Source organism: Ornithodoros turicata, chromosome 1 (assembly GCF_037126465.1).
Source record: "Ornithodoros turicata isolate Travis chromosome 1, ASM3712646v1, whole genome shotgun sequence".
NCBI lineage: Eukaryota > Metazoa > Arthropoda > Arachnida > Ixodida > Argasidae > Ornithodoros > Ornithodoros turicata.
Window position 1 is genome coordinate 96,455,492 of NC_088201.1, and position 22,020 is coordinate 96,477,511.

General features: G+C 45.6%; 1 protein-coding gene across 3 annotated transcripts in view; it reads right to left on the reverse strand.

Annotated features, from left to right (window-relative positions):
* Positions 1 to 4,881: 4,881 nt before the first annotated feature.
* Positions 4,882 to 22,020, reverse strand: part of LOC135378484 (proton-associated sugar transporter A-like) — a 160,965-nt gene continuing 143,826 nt past the window's right edge. For all 3 annotated transcript variants that reach the window (XM_064611537.1, XM_064611538.1, XM_064611536.1), the window contains exons 7-8: positions 13,206 to 13,429; positions 4,882 to 8,720 (exon numbers count right to left, since the gene is read on the reverse strand). In XM_064611537.1, coding sequence (XP_064467607.1) covers positions 8,463 to 8,720; positions 13,206 to 13,429 — 482 coding nt within the window. In that variant the 3' untranslated portion in view covers positions 4,882 to 8,462. The remainder of the gene's footprint in view (positions 8,721 to 13,205; positions 13,430 to 22,020) is intronic.

Consider the following 22,020-nt stretch of genomic DNA (forward strand, 5'->3'; position numbering starts at 1 on the left):
CGATACTGCGCGTTCAACCGCAGCGGCAGGATAATACCGCGGCGAATTTTGCCAATCATATTTGAAGAATGCAGACTATGAGACGGACCCCTCAGTTTGAGTGCAAAGAACCTCCGCCTACAGCAGTCCGCAGTGCTTTCCTTGAATCTATCTTCCAAGACTGTTGCAGCTGGACGTGACGAGGTTAGTGTCTTCTGTATAATTTAAACAGTGATTACTCTCCTTGTGAGAATTACGTTGTGGCATGCAGATGTTAGGAGACCATTTACGCAACAAAGAAAAATACGGATTAAAGAAAATTGAAGTTTACGCACTAAATCAAAAGATTACTGTACAATTCTGAGTGTTGTTGAATGCAGCCATGCCAATGCAGTAAGCAACATTCACAGTACGTAAAATGAAGCTGTGTATTCAGCATCTAGATGTAACATAATAATTGTCACAGCAGTGTGCACCAATGTAGTTCATGACTTCCTTGGACAAGATGTGGAACCAAATGTTGGAAATACAAGGCAGGAATCAGGTACAAGTTTTCTTCTATTTGTTTTCCTTATAATATGCAGCATACTGCACATAGTAAAGAAGGGTTCTGGATTCTAAACCAACGCAGTTGAAATCCTTAATTTACCCCAAGCTGTACTATTGTTGTCTAATCTGGGGAAACACCACAGAGGGCAACTACGATAAAATTGCAGTGCACAAAAAAAGAAAGAAAGAATGCCTGGTATACGACAACCATGTCTACAGGCTGTCTACAGGTGAAATGTGCTGGACCCTCGTTGTAAAGAGGCCCAGCAGGGGTGCCACTACAATCCATCCATCCAGCCCCTCAGCTCCTTCAAGACATGTAAAATACAGTAGACAATGCGTTCACTTGGAAATCAGACATTTACACAAAATTGCCTTGCAAATTCAGGATCTTTTAGCGCCATCCCAAACACTTGCCATTACGGTATGAAATCTATCACTGTTCCTCTTCCGAACAATTTTTTTCAGCTGATTGGAAATGGCCTTCCTGTGTCCAGTTTCAAAACAGAGTTACACAAACTTGTTGAAGTGCTATTAGAGACAGTCCACTCTGTTATGTATTTTTGTGTGTGTATGTGTGTGTGAAAATGTGGACAGCTCGGTGCAATTGTGTATATTATTTATGTGGTTGTGATTTGCTGTATGCTCGTAGTGGTAATATCTCAGTTATCGCATTTATATGGCTTTTTTTTAACAATGTTAGGGTGATGAATTCATGGAAGTGGAAGGAACAGGAGAGGAAAACATCTGGCAATGGTCATGACAGTTGTCCGTCAGGTACTGGACCAATTTTTTTTATAAATGTGGTATATAGCGTGAAGTTGTTACTAACCAAAAGTTTTTTGTTCCCTTTAAAGGAATCTACAGGTGGTGAGCATGCGTAAGGAATTGACATATCTCAGTACAACTTAGACCTGCCTGTTGCACATGAGATGTGTGACTCTACTTACACACACAAGCTTCTGCAGGTTCGATGCATGTATATTTTGAAACATGAAAGACAGAGTGCTAAAAATATATCTGAGGTGAAAAATTGAGCAGTTCACTGCAGTAATTCTATAGATTTATTTTCAGCATTTTGGGAAAAATATAGTGATGGCAAGATTACCTGTGTTGTACTGCCAGACCATCTGCCGTTGGAGTTCCATGTCCCAGTTATTATATATAATAGCTGTTTGAGGTTATTACATATTTATTATGCAAGTTTTGTACCTGTGAGTTCTTGTAAATGTGCTCTGCGGTGATCATACTGGACAGAGAGCTATGCCTGTATAATAACAGTGACTAATGTTCTCCTGCCCATAAACCTATTCCTAGGGTACATCTGCACCCTTGGAAGTCACTGGAGAGGCGTGTTAGCTTAGCTCAATTGGTAAGGGCCCTGGATCGGTAATACAGAAGATGTGGATTCAAGTCCTACTACTGGCTAACCTTTCTAGTGACTGCCTTCTTTCATCATTCATTTCTTAGGCACTTGATGCTTTGTATGTATTTGCCTTTTCTATGTGTTCCAGTCTCAGAACATCAACTGCCATGTTCAAAAGAAGTGGAAAATGCCTCTGCAATCTGGAACCCATCCCAACATCTCTTAATCGACAAAGTAGAATTTGTACAGAACCGCACGGTTTGTGGCTCGTGATTATCATCCTTTTTCCAGCGTCTCAGCCATTAAAGCCAAACTCTTTCTTACTCCTTTGATTACCAGATGAAAGGTATCACGCCTGGCATTCTTTCATAAGTTATATTACAGTCACACTCCTCCCCACCCCACTTACTGTCAATCCCCTCACAAGTTACTTCCAAGACTTGATGACTCGCACAAAGTACTTGATCCACCTACACAAACAAAAAAATTCCTCTACTCTCCGCACCAGCTGATGGTGTCAAACTGGAATGACGTTCCTGCCCACATAGCATCAGAACAAAATGTATCGTCATTTATTTCCAAGTGCTATGATCGTTTTCAGATCGAATGAATTTCTTTGTGGTGAGTGAACAAATTTTGTTTGCATCATTTTGGTATTTGTCTTTTTTGGATAAAAAACCTCCCGCATTTATGTAAATCCCTTCACAAGGGTGTTTAAGTAAACAAATGAAATGAAGAACTTCGTGATACTTTCATAGTTTGAGCATTTTTAATGCATATTTTAAAACAGTGGCTGCTAAAAATGTGTCAGACACCGTTACAAAGGCTGCCGTCTGTATCAGGTGAATCATAATTTTTCCCAGAAGCCCAATAATGTATAACGCTGCATCACATATGCTATTTTGGAGCAATCTCTGCAGACATATTATGAAGATATTATCTGAGTGCCACAATAAACTATATGAACCACATTTCATGTTACATCATCTTCGACTACAACATGCCTATTTGAATATTTGAGCAGCCCAAGATACAAAGCTTGGTTCCTCAAGATCTACATCCTACTCGAACTGGGTGTGCACTTTGCACACAAAAGGAAAATTGAGAATGAAAAAATGGCTAGGAAGCAAGCGAACTGGGGTTTTACATCATGCATGGAAGATTGAGGTTTTCGATAGTCAACTTGTGTAATGAGCACTTCTGGAGGACTGAGAGCAGGAACCGAGGTCACACACAGGGTAACCTGCATAACAGTCTGATTTACTTCCACATAACGATCATTAAAATACTTGAGGTGCTTAAACAATACTATTTGGGTGCTATCAGACAGTAAGAGTTCAAACACTTACGACATATTGACTGAATGGGTGGACAAAAGGATGCGTCAGAACAGGATTGGATTTGTGTCTGTGGTGGAATTGAGAGCCCAATGTAATTCTTACTAGGCGGAGCAGGGTGATGAGATGGTGCTTTGTGTCAGGGGTCAGCACAGTGGTTTATCCAGAATCCCAAGCATGGAGGAGTGTTGAAAAAAGTTCGAGGGGAGGGGGGGGGGTCATTATTATAGTTGCATCATTACCGACATGTGTCTACAGCTGAAATTGCAAGGGCACCCCCTGTAGGGGGTACTTCCACCTAGTATCTTGGGTATTTAAAGCATGTAGTAGCCATTATGGGAAAGGCTTTGCGTATCCTGTTCACCGCGCAGACTGGTATAACGATTCTCTTGTTTTTTTTTTCAAGTCTGTGCAACATCCATCTCACGAACTGTTGGTATGTAGTGTACATATCTATTTCCTGTATGAGACACGCAAGCTTTGAACAAAGCTAAAGCTAGTAGGACGCCGAGTATTAATTCAGCTGCACTCTTTCTGAATATGTGACGAACAATAACGAAAAGTTCAGAAAAACTATTTTGTATTGAAACCAACCAGCATGATTGTGCACGAGATACGTACGCTTCTTACTTGTGAATATGAGCGCTAGGTTCGTGCTGCCCTCGAAGTTCTAAATATGCTACTTTAAGAGCAGCTCCTTGCAACATAAGCACTCGACTTCTTTCGGCATTATTATGCAATGAACCACTCCGGCCCCTTTACACGGCGCCGTCAAACATGAAATTTACACAAACTGTTCATGTGCTTCATCGTGATCGATGCTGAAAGCTCATCTAACAGTCTGTCGTTGGAACTTCCTCTTCATGCTGAAGTCGATTCGCGGCTCAACATTTCAAAAGCAAGGCCTCCAAACTCTGCTGCACGTAGCAGGTGCCTCTCAGCTGCTGAAAGGTAGCTGAAAAGCTGACTTGTCGACCCCGCTGTGCTTCCGCGTCCATATTGAAAAAGCACCCAGCAATACGGAAGTTGCGGAAACCTCCCGAACTTCCGGTGTGGACTTTCCACCAATAAACGTCGTGGGCGTTTGACGTCATACACATGGGAAAACCACTGCATAATAGCTAGAGTTTTGCGCTGATCGCACGAGTTGAGGGCAGAAATCGAAACCGCTTTTCGGCTCCTTGTTTGGAATAGTTGGCGGCTCCGCAGAGACGAAACGTTTCAGTTGTAACTTGAGGGCACCATGTAGGTTCGTTATCCATACAAACAACGACGTTGACCAGGTTCTGGTCAGAGACCCTTTAAGTAGGTGATTTTGGGCAGGCACTCGTGCGTATGCATAATGATTTTTCCAAACGGTTCAAACGATTCAAGCAGCTTACGTCTCCACTGTTAATAATAGGGAGTACTCTTAAATAGTTTCGCTGAAAACTACCGTTTCCAGATTCGTAAAATATTTGTATATTTTCACCAAATTTCCAAAAACAGAATCTACGAAGTGGAAAAACACTACGCAAAGAGTACACTGACTTGGCAAATATCACGCATCAACAGGCTTCTTTGTACATTTCAATGATATTCGTGTACTAAAGTATTGGTTCTAAGTCCCGTTACGTTACCGTTCTTGTGAAGGCAGTGGGGCACCAAACGTCAATTCCAAAAGACAAGCGTTTAATCATGGAGAGACCAGTACACGCCCCTTATGTAGACAGAGTGTCGAACCGAACCGAAAAGAAGAAAAAAAAGTTATTTTTGGCCAACTGATACTGATCGAAAGCCGTAACGTTCTTTTTCGTTCCGGCGCAAAGCCGAAAAATAGTCTTAAAGGTTTCCGGTTGAAGTGGAAAGTTGGGGCATTTGGAAGTCGGAGGTAGATACCGCAAAGCAGCGTGACGTATCATGTTGAAACCGGGCTTATACTCACTTACCGTCAGTGTGTTTACGCCGCCGTTCTGTGTTTTAGAGTCATTTAGCCATTGTGTGTTTAGAGAGTTGTCATTTTTGTTTTACCGATCTTAAGATGGGCCACAACAAAGAACATAACCACCTTCAATTAGAATTGCACTTCTTCTTTTACAGCGATATCTGTATGAGGGAACTTTTGTCAATGTCGCTGCGTTGTTCCTCGCATTTTATTTGGCGCGCCATTGGTTGGCGCAGACTGGGAGGTACCCGGGTTCGAATCCCGGTGCCGGCTGTGCTGTCTGGGGTTTTTCCTGGGTTTTCCTCAGACGCTTTCAGACATATGTCGGCACAGTTCCCTTAGAAGTCGGCCCAGGACGCACATTCCCCAGGGCGTCAGTCGTGACGTTGCCCACCTCTGTGAGGCCGACAACGGCGAGCCCTTTCATCATCACCACCACCACCACCAGATTTAAAAAAAAAGAGAGAGACAAAGAAAAGCGGGGTGGGAGCTGTGCGAGCGCAGACAGTGTGCCAGCCGCTATGCGGGAGCCAAGGATAGTTATACGTCGTCGGCAGATAGCGATGCTCACCACGGCGGCTGCAACACGTGAACGGCATAGCACATCCAGCGATTAAGCGGCCCAACGCGCATTGGCTGCGCGAAGACAACATGACTCAAACAATGAGGGAACGCAGAGCAAAAATCTCCATTCGGAAATCTATCTGGTGTATGTTCATCTTTATGAAAGTCGGGGATACTATGGCAAAAAGAAATACGAAAGAGGGAAAAGTTCAGAGCCTTCCACACCCCTGATCCACTTCAGTGAAACATTTGCGGGAGATGTGGCGCCCTCTCGAATGTCGTTTGCTGCTGGCTGAAAACAAAGGACGTGAGGGGGCGCCGTGGTTTCGTTTTCGTCAGAGCCGTATATTAAAAAGGAGACTGGCCATTAATGGGCCATGCCTATACCTGAAGCTCCACCCACTTTTTCAGCTTTCTGACCAATGGAGTGTTGATATATGGGAGGCTATCAATCAACCTATCCTCAATATTTGTCCCCCTCCAAAATGGGCAGCGCCATTTTGGGTGGCAAGTGGATTGGATGGGATTGAAGTGGATACCTCTCGCAATCTGCAAAACTAGTGGATTTTTTGTGCAAATTGATTAACGCCGCCTGGGGTGCGTGGGGCGCGTCGGGAACTGTCGTCTGCTTCCGTCATTGTACCGCTGCCTGCAGAACCATATGCTGGACACATTCTGTCGCCGGTACGATCTTTAAACAAATCTACATGAATAGTTGGAATACAAAAAGCAAGAATGATTATATCCATGAAATCCAGCAATTAAATATAAGGTTGTACAGCACAGTGCCGTTTTTGTTCTTATTTCGTTGTGATCGCCGCGATCGCAGTGTTCACTAGGCCTAACACCGGCGACAAAACGATTATTTTCGGCTAGATATCGATGGGTGAGTATCAGTTGAAACTGATTTCCAAGAAACGTACATGAGCATGTACATTTACAGCGTAAAACCAGAGTAGTCTGTGAAAATATTTTGTCACGAAATCTCCGCTTCACTGTGTTTGTTTTCGTCGCCATTTTGGGTGGCAGTGTGGTGTCATGGCGACCCCCTTGCTAAAGTGCAAACCAATCAGTGGAGCAAAACTGTGATTGACAAGTCGAGTATCTTTTTGTGACTCCTCCCAATGGCCAGACTCCCTTTTAATAAACGGCGCTGGTTTTCGTGTATTTCGTTCCAGCGTACTGCATGTGCTCGCTTTCGAGTACCCACCTCAGGTTTCGAGCCCCGTTTTTACTGCTTCTCTTTGTACGAAGTTTGAGTGTCCGTTTGATGTATGCAACATGACCCTGGAGCCCACCGTGCCATTCTATGCCAGCCCAATAAGCTGTGCGCCACTGTTTTGAAGAACAGGAAGAAGAAGCATAACGGTGGTGAACCGGGCAAATTGAATGTATTGCTAGTTTACCTCAAAGGAAGAAGAAGATTACTGCGTTTGTTGAGTGCATTGCAGCCATTCTGCATTAAGGGAGCACTAAAATGCAACGACAAGTTCACTTCGAATTACGTTGTACACGCTATGCTAATTTCGCACTTATTTCCATAATTCAGAATGTTGGTTCCGTTACGAAGGTACAATCAAAATTATACCGGACTCATTTTTGTTTCGGCTTAAGCAGTGAACGTCGCTTCAGCTCGTGCATCGCTGTTTTTAGTCCATGCTGCTCGTGCACGCGCGTGCCATGCCCTGGAGCAGTTCCGGTGAAAAACATAATGCGCGTTGCGAAGCGTACTCGCGCCGCTGCCCGAAGGACGTGAAGATAAATGTTGTCTGTGGAACATTCGCGAGAACTGTTGTGGGCTACAATTCAGTGAAGCTGTATTGAAAACGAAACTGCAGCAGTGCATATTATGCCGCGAATATACGCAACACTACGATCAGACCCGTTCCAAATCCACACATCCACGATAGGTATGCACGCGCTTCTCCTGCTGCCGCATTGGATGGCGCCAATCTCTGCCCCCTTGGAGTACATTCGTTGCCGCCAAAGAGGGCTCTGTTTTCATTGCGTTTTTCTTACAAGCGATAGCGCTGTGTGAACTAATTTTGTTTGAATTGTACTAATAGAAACACTGACTTTAGTTTGAGAGGAAGTTGTTTTTGCATTTTAGTGCCCCTCTAAAGCTGTTCGTTATCGCTCCTGCGTCCTCTCTCTACATTTTTGGTGCCGAAACCCGGGAAGCGTAGCATCACTCATTGACGAAAGGATTCCAGGAACGGGAAAATTGTATATAGTAGCGTTAGCGTAGTAATGGCTCCAGCTGTTTTCAGCCAGAACGAGAGCCGCGCATGCGCTGTGCATTCTCATTGAAACGGTCCATTGCAACCACGCGCACAGCGCGATCCGAAAGCAGTTCACAGACAATATCAGATGGCGCCTGTGCTGACGTCAGAGCGGGTTCGAACCGGAATGAACGGTTATTTTTTCATTTCGGAGCTGAATTGGTACGAAAACCGGAGCGAAAAATGTTTCGGTTCGACACCCTTGTGGTACACATGAATAGTGGCAACCCCTGGCCATGTTGTTGCGCCCCCATACAGTCGGTACGCAATTTAACTCGCGCTTCTAAAGTTCCGATATCACATGTGTTCGTCTGCTATCCACGGTCAGCATAACACTATGAACGCAACACAATGCGACGAACGCAACACAATGTCTGTCAACACACAGTGTCTCACATCCATCGCAATGCCTTGATTATTGGTGGAAAGTCGTACCAGAGAGCTCTGACATTCCGTCTGGCTCACTGTTTCATTGAGGTCCTGTCAATATATGCACTTGAGCTATGCAACCGGATGGGGTACACAACGAAGGTGGCGGCATAGCACGCGGCTAAGGCACAGCTGAAGGCGACTATGGCATAGGAGGCAACCGTAGCCGTCAGGTGAAACATGTAGCCCATGAAGAGAGAGAGGAGGACCTGCGCAAGATACTCCGCTCCATCCAGTACAGCCAAGCATTCGCCGATTCCGTGCTTCCTACTGATGTCCTGGAAGTACTCCTGAAGAAAATCGTACTGATAAGCATGGAGCCACATGCGGAAAAATTGCGGGTGATGGTGGAAGAAAGTGCCAATGAACTGTAAAGAAAGAAAGAAAGAAAGGAAGCTGCCCCAAGCAGCACGCCAATATTGGTCCAATATGGGCTGCCAATATGGAACCAATATGGGGGTGCAACCAGGCTCCATATTGGACCAATATGGGCTGCCCATATTGGCAACCCCATTTTGCCCATATTGCGCCAATATTTCCGTGATAACGCCAACGGGGAGTCCGTGTAAAAAATAAAGCATTATCCGGTATAATATCCACCACTGATATTACTTCTCTGTTCTTTTTGCTTTTTCATTTCTGTAGATCTTCTTATTGATCCACGTTGCATAGCGTTACAAAAACGACAGTGCATTGCCCTAAAAACGAAGAACACGTGGTACGACCGTCTTGCTGAAGGACCCAAGCAATCCCTCAGAAGCCTTCATTGGGATCGCAATAGCGTATGAACCAAAAATTTCCAACCCTCTCCTAGAGTACAAAGAAACGAAACACTTTCGTGACGGTGACGGACATACGCCTCAGCAACTCAACACTGCCTGCAGTAACTTGAAAGCACCTAGCGTTACAGAAGAGACATCCCTTTCTATCAAACATTGTGTTTTTTACTTGGCCTGCTGCAATTCCGTTGTTATTAGAGGAACCAGCGACATTTTGGTCCGAATGAAACATCCGATCCGGGTGTCGCGCATGCGCATTAGTTGTAGGACGCGTGATTTCGCTCAAACGACCACGCTCTCAGTCGGTTCGACCGATTGGTATTGGCACCGCGAAGCAAGATGGCGGCTGTTTGCAGCAAGCAGGTCCCCCAAACTCACCTCGGAAAAGCGTGGAACGAAGAAGGCCGCCACTAGATACCCCACTGTTGCCGTTCCGGATCACTTCAGCGCGCTAAGTTTAGCGGCAACATGTTTTTGTTGTTTCTGCGAATGAATCTAGTCTTTATATGTCCAAATACAACGCGTATAACAACTTTCTGTGTCGTGTTTCACTTTTTGGTCCCGTTTTTGAACGTGTTGAACGATCGGAAGGATCTAGTGCACGGCTGCGTGCATCACATAGCGTACCTGTCGTACACCAGGCGCCGCAGGCGCAGTCGTCCATTTCTCCTTCGGTGACTTGGCCTGGCTTGGATTGTGCTTCAACTGGATCTTTAGCGCGCTACAATCAAACGCAAGCCAACGTCTGGTAACAATGGGGTATCTAAGGGCGGCCTCCGGCATTGCACGCATCGGGATAGGAACAAATACATGGGAAAATGGCGACCTTGGGGGACCTGGCAGCAAGCATAGACTATAGAGTTAATATAGGAACACTCTAGAGAACGGACTTGGCGCGTCAATGGGATTCTCCTATCCCCGAGCGTGAATGCCCGGGCGCAGCCATCCGTTTGTCATGGACAGTGTTAGTGGACGAATTTCTGACCCTTAACAGCGGAGCTGCTCCGTTTGTTGCCGACCCTGTGCAGTCACGTGGGATAACAAACGAGGAAACGGGCCGATGGGGGGAACTAAGGGAACGACGTCCAGCGAAGGAAGCGTAGCGAGCCGTGTATGTAATTGCGTTAAGTAAGTACGAACCCTTTGAATACGTGCAGAATTGAGCGGTATCACAAGGTAAACGTTGTCATATCAAACGTGAATCATGTTTGATCTGCGAGATTAGAGAGTTTTAGTGTACCGTACGCTATCGCCATTGCGTACGTAAGAGATAGCGTTGGTGGTTCTGCGCACGCCCAAATCATACAGAGAGCTTCGCGCAGTACGCAGAACCACCATGCTATCTTTTGCGTGCGCAAAGGCGATAGCGTACGATGAATTAAATCCCACTATTACCTGCGACACGCCAACCCTTTGCTTTCCACCGACACGGATGAACATGTTTACCGCCTATGACGTGTTGAAGTGGCGTTTGTATGCTTTGCGAGCGAAATCAATAAATCGTTCCCCATCGTAACGAATGTAGGCATGTATTTCCGAACACAACAGTAATCTAAAGATGAATACACACAGTTAACCGCCATCTTCATGCTGCTCTGCGAACCAACGGGAACCGGAAATGGCAAAAACGAAACCACCTGCCATTCTATGCTCTGGTCTGTCGAGTTTCGTGATGCAGGCGACGAACGAACGACAGCACACAAACAAGTGATTTAGTGGGAAAATATTCACTGCTTATTTGTTTAACAAATACGTATGAGATGCACACATATTACGCTGAATTTAGATAGCGAGTGATGAATTTAGGAAGACGAGCACGTCAAGTTTAGCGGAACGAAGTAGCCAACGGAAGGCAACACCTTCCATGACCAACGGATGGCAGCTCCCTTGTGGTCACGCTTCCTTTAGCGAGTCCGACCCCCCTTGCAGCAAGCGGAAAGTTGAGTTGTTGAGTTCCACTGCATGTTACAGTGGGATTGCCAGGTATGTTGACTGTTTCGAACAATGGGTATCATCTGCGGGAAGTTGTTCGATGTAACGACGTATTGAATTGGGCATTTCACACGCTTCAACGTCCAATCTTGCCGTGCTGCTTGGGCATTTGTACAACACGGGTACGTACCATTTTCTGCGTTTTCAGTCAATACGGGGTGTACACGGGCAATATGGGGCCCATATTACCAAGTTTGAGCCAATATGGGGAAAATCCTGTGAAAACGGGTCCCATATTGGACCCGTATCGCCAATGACCACCAAGTATAGGTCCAATATTGTGTGCTGCTTGGGGCGATGTTCTACGAGCAGCAGCGTACAGAAATTGAAGTTACAGTGGCGGTGAACGCGCCGTGGAGCAATAGCTCAGCTCTTATGGAGAGAGTGTAAATACGGTGGGGGAGCAAACGAAGTATTCTCCATTTTGAATAGCCTACCATGCTTAGGGCTCAGAACAGCGAGCAGTCTTAGCAACCACGTGATTTCAAAATGTTGATCCTGGGACGACGGGATCGGGATCTTTGTGCAATGGTCCCCAGGAGAACGTGTAGGACTGTATCGGCATCCACGCTATTGCAAATAGCATTACAGCACACGTTTTCTACCTACCGACGCCATTTTGTCTTCTCACTTTTTTATCCGTGCATGGTCGGCCTCGGATAGCTTTAAGCGGAGTTAAAGGACCCCCGGGTGGGCAAATTTCATACACTGATCGACAAAACCTCTGTATGCAATAAGGGGATAAGTCGAAAAATTATAAATCCAGAAAACATAAAGTGAATATTTGGTAAAGTAATTGCAGCTGAGATTCCTCAAATAACGCAAATACAAAATGTGTAACAACAACTTTATTTGTAAAATGATGAATGGGGAGTTTCATCGGGGAGAATGGGGGAGAACGTGAGGGGGATGTATAAAGTATATGCTTTTGTCTGCTCTACATCCTGTTAGCATCGTTCTTGGGTGTGTGACTTAGCAGCGATTGAGCGAAATCCAGGAGCATGGCATATCCATAACATCGCACGCACAGGGTTTTCATGCAGGCACAGTTTTCACGAGTCGGACTTTGATGGTGATGCGAGGTAATGCGAAGTTACCTTTGTGCAGTGGAGCAGAATAGATAGGGCTTGTCGTGCTGTTAAACGTGCACAATATTGAAAATAATGTCCGAAAATAAGGCGAGCATAATATCACGTATTACTTTGGCGCACACGTTTTTTCTATTACAACGCTCAGTAGCACTGCTGAGCAGTCACGTGAGGCAGGGATAATGTCTTTCGAGTGGAAGTCAAAGTTAATTTTCAAATCGTAGAAAATTTTAAGTTACACCATTTGTATGCGTATGTAGAAAAAAGGCTTGATCTGGCTGTCCATTCCATTGACACGCATGCATTTCCCGTTTTTTACCCCGCTAGAGCGAATCAATACATTGCAATAGTGTCCTAAATTTACTTTGACAGCTACATACTGGTATGCAGATATCATTACAACTAAACTACTCAAAAGGGGATAAGTCGATTTATCCCATTATTGCATACAGAGGTTCAGTTGTGGCGTCATACTTGTTGTCCGGCCCAGATAAGCCTCCGTCGGCGAAGGTGATGCGCTTCTCAGGCGCACTTCTTCAGTTTCGGCTCATTTGCATACAGACATTCAGCGATGAATATTTCGCTGCACTGGATTTGTAAAAGATAGAATGGCTTTCAAGGAGGATCGTCTCTCGCTCTGCTATCTCTCCTTTACCCGAAATTGTCTTTATAGAGTTAATGAATGTTAGGTAATTAGTCATCTCGTAGTTGCATACGTTCTTCGAAAGGGAATGAACGAAGGGAAAGGGAGAAATACGAGAAGGAACGCCTGCGTGGTTGTTGTTTTTGACGGAAGCATCAAAAGAACAAAATAAGAAAGTGTGAGCTCTGCTTCTAGACCGCTGTGCGCGGGTTCCCAACTACTTCTTTCCAGTGACGTCTTGTTTGAAACGTATGCTATAGAACAAGTTCGTACCTCTCTACTCGCACAGTATTGGCTGGCCAGAGAGTAAGGAATGCATTCCAGGACGGCAGAAGCAATGCCTGCAAGGCCACTGAGCAAAAGAGCCGTGGTAATACCCCGGCCGACGGTAAGGCCTGCCATGGCAACAGCGAAGGAACCCATTCCTAGCATTAGACCTATGCGTGGTCCACTGCGTAGATCTATCCCCTGCTGCGCCAGAAGAGAGTACAGCGACGCTGCAACAATCGAAAATTTCAATTAGACTAAGAATATTCACTGGTTTGGCAAATACTTAGTATATCCCGGTAAGCATTCGTAATATGCTGCGTTCATTTCATTAAATACGCGAAGTTATAGAATGGTTACATACAGCCTTAAAGCGGCAGTCCGGAGGTCTGGTGATTTTGAATAACGACTGCCAAACAGGACGTGTATGCTACATGTGAAATGCGAAAGCTTAATTCTTCCACGTTGTAGAGAAAATGAATTTAATTGTATGCGAATTCCATATCCGGTTTCGGTATCCCCCGACCACGCCCAACACTAGTGACGTCACGGGTGTCGAGACAAAGCAGCGTCTGCAGCGGCGACGCGAGACGCAATGCAATCGAAAGTGTTTTCAGCATGAGCGCTACGGACGAAGAGCTGCTTTCTGGGAGGGACGACGACCTTTATTATGACAACGACGTCGAAGGCGAATGTCAGTTCACAAAACAGACCCTTTGCCAGTACCGCAAGTACGCACGGAAGCATTCACGGGTACGGACGATGAGGCTCCTTCGGTGCCGGACATTCCCATTTGTCCCATTCAAACAGCAGAATTATTTAGGTGGCAGCTCGTTGTCTGCACGCCCGTTTTGTGTCTCATCACACGGCATATGTTGTTGAGCCAATTTTCTGTATATCTTGTTTAGATGCTGGTGCTTAGGCTGCGATCCGAAACGCCCGGATGAATTTCTGTGCCACAGAATCATCGTGATCATTTCCCGAATGTGCGACGTAAACAACATTGATTGCATTGCTCAGCATCATGTGTTTCCACTGTTGTGCCTCCACCGTCAACTTCTCTCCATGAGGCACTACAGCCCCACCCAAATGGAGCGACACAGAGACCAGAACAGGTACTGTAACAACCATGTTTATACTTACTGAACCGTGTTTTTACATCTGAAAACCACGAAAGTGTGAGTAGTGCATGCAAAACATGTAAATGTAAAGTTACGGGACAGCACCCGTAAATTTGACTTATTCTTTCCTTTTATTTTGTGCAGTACAGTCCGGTTTGTAGCATATACCGTGTTCGTATGTTGGGTGTGGGGCCGCCTCGGCCGTGGACACCGAAGGCAAATACCCTGCTGCAGCGTATCATCTATTCGTAGTGTATTTCCATCACCAGTCTATCACGGATTTCAAAGTGGGACAGATATAACAAACAGTTCCGATGGTGAGCAGTTTATTGAAGTTGCTATGATTTGTATTGATCACCTAATAATTTTTTTCGGAGATTGCTCACTGTATGATTGGAGAATAATTTTGTTGCCCAGCCTGCCTTGAAACCTGGGTGTACTCTTGTACAAGCTACACAGAAACCGTGAAACAAATAATTTTTATTTACATTGATAAAAAAGCACACACTTGTGATGCTACAGAGATTACAGGACTTCTGGATGGCTTGCAGAAGTTGCATGTCCATCCAAGACCCATGTTGAAAAATACCACAAGATTATTTTATCGTTGCATGCCTACCTCTGCATCAAACTGAGGCAGACATTTGGAACACCTGCACTGAAAACTAATATTATAAATATTACAAGCAGGGATAACGGATATGAAATCCGTATGTGGCTTTAAAATTAGGCATTGCATGTCTAGCACATTGTCCTAGACATCCTAAATCATAATAGAAGTACGTGTGTGTATAGTGCCCAGTTTTGAACCAGTTAGGTAATTGAGAAGATTTCTTGCCATTATCTGCTCTGTATAATCACGTTCTTTCTCATTGCAGGATAATGCGTCGTAAGCCTCTTCATCAGCATGTAGTGCACAGTATGTAGGTTGTAAGGCTGGTGTGTATTGTGTGGTTTGTTCATTTTATTGTAGATATCCAATTTTTGTGTATTTGCAGCAAGTGCTGTGAAATAATTGATTTGTGCGAAAGCACTTTACTTTCATATAATTATATTTTGTGCAAGTAAGCGGAGAGGACAATTACTATTCAGCATACTTGTGGTATTTAATTTCTCCATATTTGAACATTTACTTCCATGACCTTTATGCTAGCGCACAATGCCAGATATTCATATTTTACCCATGTGAAACAATAAGACACAAGCTGATATTTAAAAATGATGTTCAGCAAACAAAAAAAAAACAAGAAAAACATTTGTGCATTTTGCAGCTTAGTCTCGCTATTCTGCAGTCACTAAATGATGTAACTGGCATACACAACATGGGCGTGGATTCTTATTCTAACAAGTAAGCTGAACAACGACAGACAAATGACGCAGAGCCACATTTTCTATGCTCATTTGAATCTTAATTTCGGGGTCGTCAACACTGGAGGTCATGACCATCACGTGATTGAAGACTTTTTCAGCCCAGACATGTGCTGTGTACCGTTATTAAAGCATATGCAGTAACCCTAACACAAAGCACACATAATTTTCCAGCATTAACTCACATCTTGTATTGCCAGAAATAAATAGCACTTCTGGTAGAGGAAGTACTGACTCCGGTGTATATGAGCAAGGCCCATGATGTCGAACAGGCGCAGCGACTTGGTGATGCTGCTACCAGAGAAAAAGGCTTGCCGAGCACATTGCAATATTGCCCACAGGTTTCTCATGAACAAGTGGCTGGCTGTTCCACTGGCTCCTGTGGCCATTCTCACAAGTGCTTGTAGCTCTTGCAAGCGTTCCCATCGTTGGGAGCTGCACGTTTGTGAGTGATGATGAGCACCCGGTGGACACTTTTAGAAGTTCTATAAGGCTGGAGCGTGCCACGGTGGACATGTCGGGCACTGATGAAGGCTGCACTACGTACCTGAGAGTAATATTTACACTTGCTGACACGACAAAACTTCAAAAGTCATACAACCCCACACTGTGAACTAAACAATGCTCCAGCAAATGTATCACACCATTCTTCCCTGCCTTTGCTAGTTTGTTACAGCATCGCTGCTACATTTGTAATAATAAGAGCAAGTGGGGAGTCAGGTGACAAGATCCCATTGCTGTAAAGGAATGTAAGTACTAACTGCTTTCTTGCACCAGATAATGAAGCAGACAGCGAAGGTAAGGCACATCCTCCCACAATGCATCTAATGCTTAGCCGTCACCATCCAACTCATCAACAAGATGGCGCGTATCTACCACATCTGTTGGCCTGTTCGGGAAGCAATAAACCAAGGGTTTGTGGCAGAAGGTTAGTTAATGTACATGACATAAGAACTTGTGCACTCACTCTCCATCACTGTCATTGCCAAGCGCCAAGCTGAGTTGACATGACAGGTCATCACACATAGCCAGGACCTATATCAGATGGCAGTGGGGCATCAGTACAGCCTCATACACAGATGTATAGAATTAACCACATTTATGTTTTACCACTAGATTGGCACTCTGTAGCCTTCGTTAGTTTTGTGACACAAAAGTCAAACATATGTATTCAGTATGAAAAGCCCAAACATGACATGCTTTTTCAGTGCAATGTGAACAGTACTGACAAAATATTCTCACGGATGAAAGCAGACGAGCGAGACGGCGAATAATCGGCGAACGCTGTATTCTAGCTGCTTTGCTCGCTAGCACAAGAGCGGTAGCTCTTAGACAGAACTAAGGTAAAAGAATGCTCCGTCTGGGAGCTCACAAGCTTTTATACACAGCGGTAAACGTTGTAGAAAAAACGCGTCGGTGGAGAGAAGGAAATACAGAAGCCTCTCCAAGGTCGTCGGTCCGTCCTTGAGATTGATGCAAGCGAAGGAGCAGATGCTTCCAGAAGGATCGCTTGCCATGTAGCGCGACATGTCGCGGGCTCCAGCCCGTCGTTCGACGTCTCGTTGCCTGTTGTTGTTGCGTGTGGTCGCCCCAAAGATGATACGTGGCAATATGCATGATTGCAAAATTAATTACCTGGGTTCCTCCCAAAAACTGACAATATCGGCTGTGTGATCATACCCTGGTGATGAAACTGACAAGAAAAAAGGTGGAGGCTCCACAGCAGATGTTGATGATCTAGGGACAGCTTGGACACTATCTGATGGCTCAGGAACTTGTTCTATGACCAAACGAGGTAGATCATCTGTAGGCACCGTCTGAGTGGTTGCATCTTGTGCGGGTGGTCTCCATTGTGTGACTGTGGGCTTTCCTCCAAACGTCTCTTGTCTCTCTGTGTTGCTGCACCTTTCATTGCATGCCGAGGCCTATGAATGGGGACGGAACTGCGGTGAGCAATTTACATTTATAAAGCGAGTGACTAGTTTGACTGTGTGCAAAATACTTTGTTCGGAACCATAATGACTTGGTATATTCCACTTATACACAAACACCGAGATATAGCTACATCATGAATGGCCTTCAACCAAACTGATCTTTGGGGTAAAAATTGTTACACAGGCAAGGATGCAAGGGTGAACAACTTGTTTGCATCCGACCAGAATGCAAAATGTATTGTAGTTAGTCAATGTAGTTTTACAACGGGTCTTTGCAAAGTTTCAAACCTGATGATGCTGTATTAACAAAAATTGTGCCACCTTTGTCACAACCTGAAGATGCAAAGTAATGCACACCAGACTCCTGGGAAGCAGATGGAGAGTGTTGCGATACACATTGGAAAAAGAGAACCAGAATATATCAGCGCATGTAGGCTTTGTCTCTTCTGTACATTTTTCGTCCATATTCCTTCTGTCAACTGAATTACGAAAGCACAGCACACATTTCCCCGATACTGCCCATGGAGTTCACCTGCGATCTTGACTGCGCCAAACCATCGGGCAACTTATGAGTGCCACTCCGGCAGTGAGCGCGATATTAGTTTCAGGAAATGTGCCGATGACAAATATTGCGGCTCAGTACGTATTTTTCTATTTTTACAAAGCAGAATTCTTCTTCAGAATTCTTCTTCGCCGTACCCACCTGTCTCTTCAAAATGACTGACACTGCACCGCGGCCTTGCTCTTGCGCATCAATCAAAGATGTGTAGCAAACAATATGTGAACCTGAGATGATCAGGAAAGTTTAGGGACTTACGCTGTCGTAGCTCGAAGAAGCTGATAGTGCGTTGAGACCAACCGGAGGATCAATGAAAACCGAAGGTACCGCGTCGGATTTCAAGGTGTGGCTTCGTCTTTCCTGGGCGAGATATGCCGAGCTCGCGCTGACGTCTGTCAGACTCTTCGAAGCAATCTGCGGTAAGGTGCTCGGAACAGAGGGTACTTGTGTAGAACTGCCATCCGAGGCGATGAACCTTTGCTATCGATAGCTGTCGACGCTCGCACTTCGGAAACCCGAAAAACGATACTGCTCTTGCGTTCTCTTTGTTCTTGCAGCGAACCTGTGACCTCCCATTGTCACAAACGCGTTCAGCGACGTCGAAGTAGCAAAAAGGCGGCACGTATTGAAATATGGAAAGTACGAAAAGCCACTGGCGACTGCTAGACAGGCGTCCGAGGCACGGCGGAGCAGACACCGGATCTCGACACCGGTGTTGTCACCAGTGATCGGAGTGCGGCTTTAATCGGGGGTAGTGTCCAAAGTTCAAAATTCAATAAAAAATCCCCGGGGCCGAATCCAAAGGAAAGCTTTTGCATGGTGGCTCCAGAAAACATAAGAAATCGTATAACTCTACAGAGCTGGCCTGAGATTTTCCCTCTTCCTCGCGCGCCCCGCCCACCCGGAGTGCGCCAATGGAAGGACGCGTGGGCGGTGTCGGCTGAGTGCCATCTGGGGGCAGAGATTCGAACGTAGACGGGGACGTGCTTTTGGCGATGCTACCTCTGCCCCCAGATGGCACTCAGCCGACACCGCCCACGCGTCCTTCCATTGGCGCGCTCCGGGTGGGCGGGGCGCGCGAGGGAGAGGGAAAATCTTAGGCCAGCCAGGCCTCCATAGCTCCCCGCATTCGCGGCAGTAGAAAAATAAAATCACGTCATAGTCACGTGGTATAACGTCGTCAGGCATCATGACGGATGCCCATTGGCCGAAGGAGGTTGCGCGCTCCGGGATTGGTTGACAAAGTTTCGAAATATCTGACAGCTCACTTTGCGCGGGCAGTCTGGGCAGTCGGCCAGGCGAGCAGCTCCAAGCAAGGTCGCTGCGTCTCCGCGGCTCGCCGATGTCGGTTGACCGCAACGACCAAAGAGGAAGTGTACTCGTGGGTTTGTTCGTTGGCCATGTACTGATCTCCGATAAAGTACCAACCTACGGACATTCTAGCCGGGTCGGAACTGGAATGCTTGGTGAGCTGACGCCTGAGGAACACTTTCGAGCGCTGTCGCAATGTAAAATACAGTTACTAAGAAGAGAGTGTTCGTAACGACAAAAGTATTTCCCGTGACTGTGTGACCTTCTGTGCATCGCCAGTATGAGAAGAAGATGTTCATCTGTGAAACGCACGCACTCGTGGACTTTGCTCGCCTCCAGAAGTAGACTGTGTGTGTGCTTTGCAAGTTCGAACTTGGTTTGGTTGCAGTCTATTCAACGAACGAAACGTCCTGTACGCACGGTAAATATATGAGTCAAACATTTGAGTCTATACGTTGCATCAATAAATATGTATTTACCCTATCAAAAATGTATTACTTATTTATTTTGGAATAATGGGCGCCAGGTATGAAAACCAGTAGAAGTCAATGGTAGCCAGGGCCGGCCGAAAGCCGAGCCAAACGGAGAGGTTGTTGATTGGCTGGCTGCTAGGCATCACGACGCATTTTCATTGGTCGTATGTCCAGTGTTGCCTGAATTATCTCAAACTATCGGCTCTATGGGGAGCTGTGGGCGCCTGGGCCAGCTCTCTAGAGAATACAGTAGTATTGTAGTCGTTTTCCACTCTTTCCAAGAGCCAGAAAGAATGAGAGAGGTTGTCTGTCCTCCCTCTGCGACACGGTGGGAGACCATGGGAGAAATTTAAGGGAGCATCGAAAGGAGATTTGATTGGCTGAAAACCGTTTCTAATTTGTCAAGCAGGCTGCAAAAAAATAATTCACGTAAAATATTTCGGCTCAACACTGTTTTGTTACAGCACAACTCAATTTATAAAAGCCCTGCCGTGGCGGGAGGCTCGCGCGCTCGAGCCACAGGCCACTCCCCCATTGACTGTGACGTCACATGCTCAAACCGGTCCCATTCGCAACGAAAAAATTGCTTGGAACCTGGCATTCCCTTGTTGCCAGTATTCATTATGATCTGTTGGTTCGAGGCATAAAACAAGGGTGCAAACGTACAATAACACATTACGCTCAATATGCCTCATGCGATCGTGTGTCTCATAGTGGTTGTTTATGGTTATTATATGCGTCTCGAGCTCACGAAGACTTACGGTATCTCACATGAGGCGATGCGCAGGGTGACGGTTCGCGCTGTTCGCGAAGCGATGCAACATGACGCGGCTCTCCTCGTATTCGTTCTTGGAAAACAATACAAAGTGAGTTTTTTCTGTCTGCGACTTCTTGAACTAGTTCAACGATCGCAACTTTCACTCGCGCTGCACTTGCGCGTCTCCATTCCCTTTTGGAGCAGTGCTGACCTCAATCCACACGAGTTCCCGATTTCTTTGCGCCAGACTTGTGCCCGTTACCAAAAAATAGGAACTAAATACCGTTACCCGTTACTTCAGAAAAAAGTAACTAAATACGTTACTCGTTACCAACTTACAAAAGTAACGAGTTCTCGTTACTTACAGGTAACGAGTTACTTTTACGTTACCGCCGCATAGTTAAAGGAGCCAACAAACATGCCGTCACTTGCCATTCAACTCATTATTAATGAGAAATCGCACTTCACAAGAAGCTGATACTCGAAATTTACATCAGTGATCTTCGTTCTCTTCCGTGTGAAGACATCTGCTGCCGAAGTGGGGGTGATCCGAGGTTATGAAAACACAAGAAAAGACACCGGTTTTCGTGCCACCGATCACCAACGGTTCCCAAAAAACAACGAAGGGCTGCGTCATAATTTAGGGCGCTCAGAAGCTTAGCAAAGACAAGAAAAGGCTAGAAGTCGAAACGCGTTTTTTGTAGCCATAGCACAATTGGTGCCCATTCTTGGGAAGGAGTGATGGTCGAAGATTACGGAAACAAGTGGAAAGACAAGAGCATTCGTTTAAGACGATTCAGCACGTCAACAACACATCCAGCGAAGGACTGCAATAATACTTTGAGTCACACGTGGTCGTGGGTCACGCAGGTCCACGCATTGCGCCACACGGAGTGCCGAAATATGCTCCACCATGCTGAAGAAAAGGAACGAGTAACGTCAGTAACGAGTTACCAATTTTTGTAACTGATTCCGTTACTATTACATTTTTTTAAAAAGTAACTGAATCGTTACTTCGTTACCAAAAAAAGTAACCGTTACCAAGTAACGAGTTACTTGTAACGAGTTAGGCACAACTCTGCTTTGCGCAGCGTATCCTGTTCGTGCAACCGGAAAGAACCGAAGAAAGTTCACTGGCTGCAGCTGGATCAGACGCACATGTTTCCGACGCGATGTTTAGTACAAGGGGCAGCCGTTTCTGTTGGACATGCGTCTCTCGGCAGAACTACGCGCGCGAAAGGCGATCTGCAACCGGCTGCAGTCACCTTGACAGGTATCGGTGGACGATGGCAGCCGAC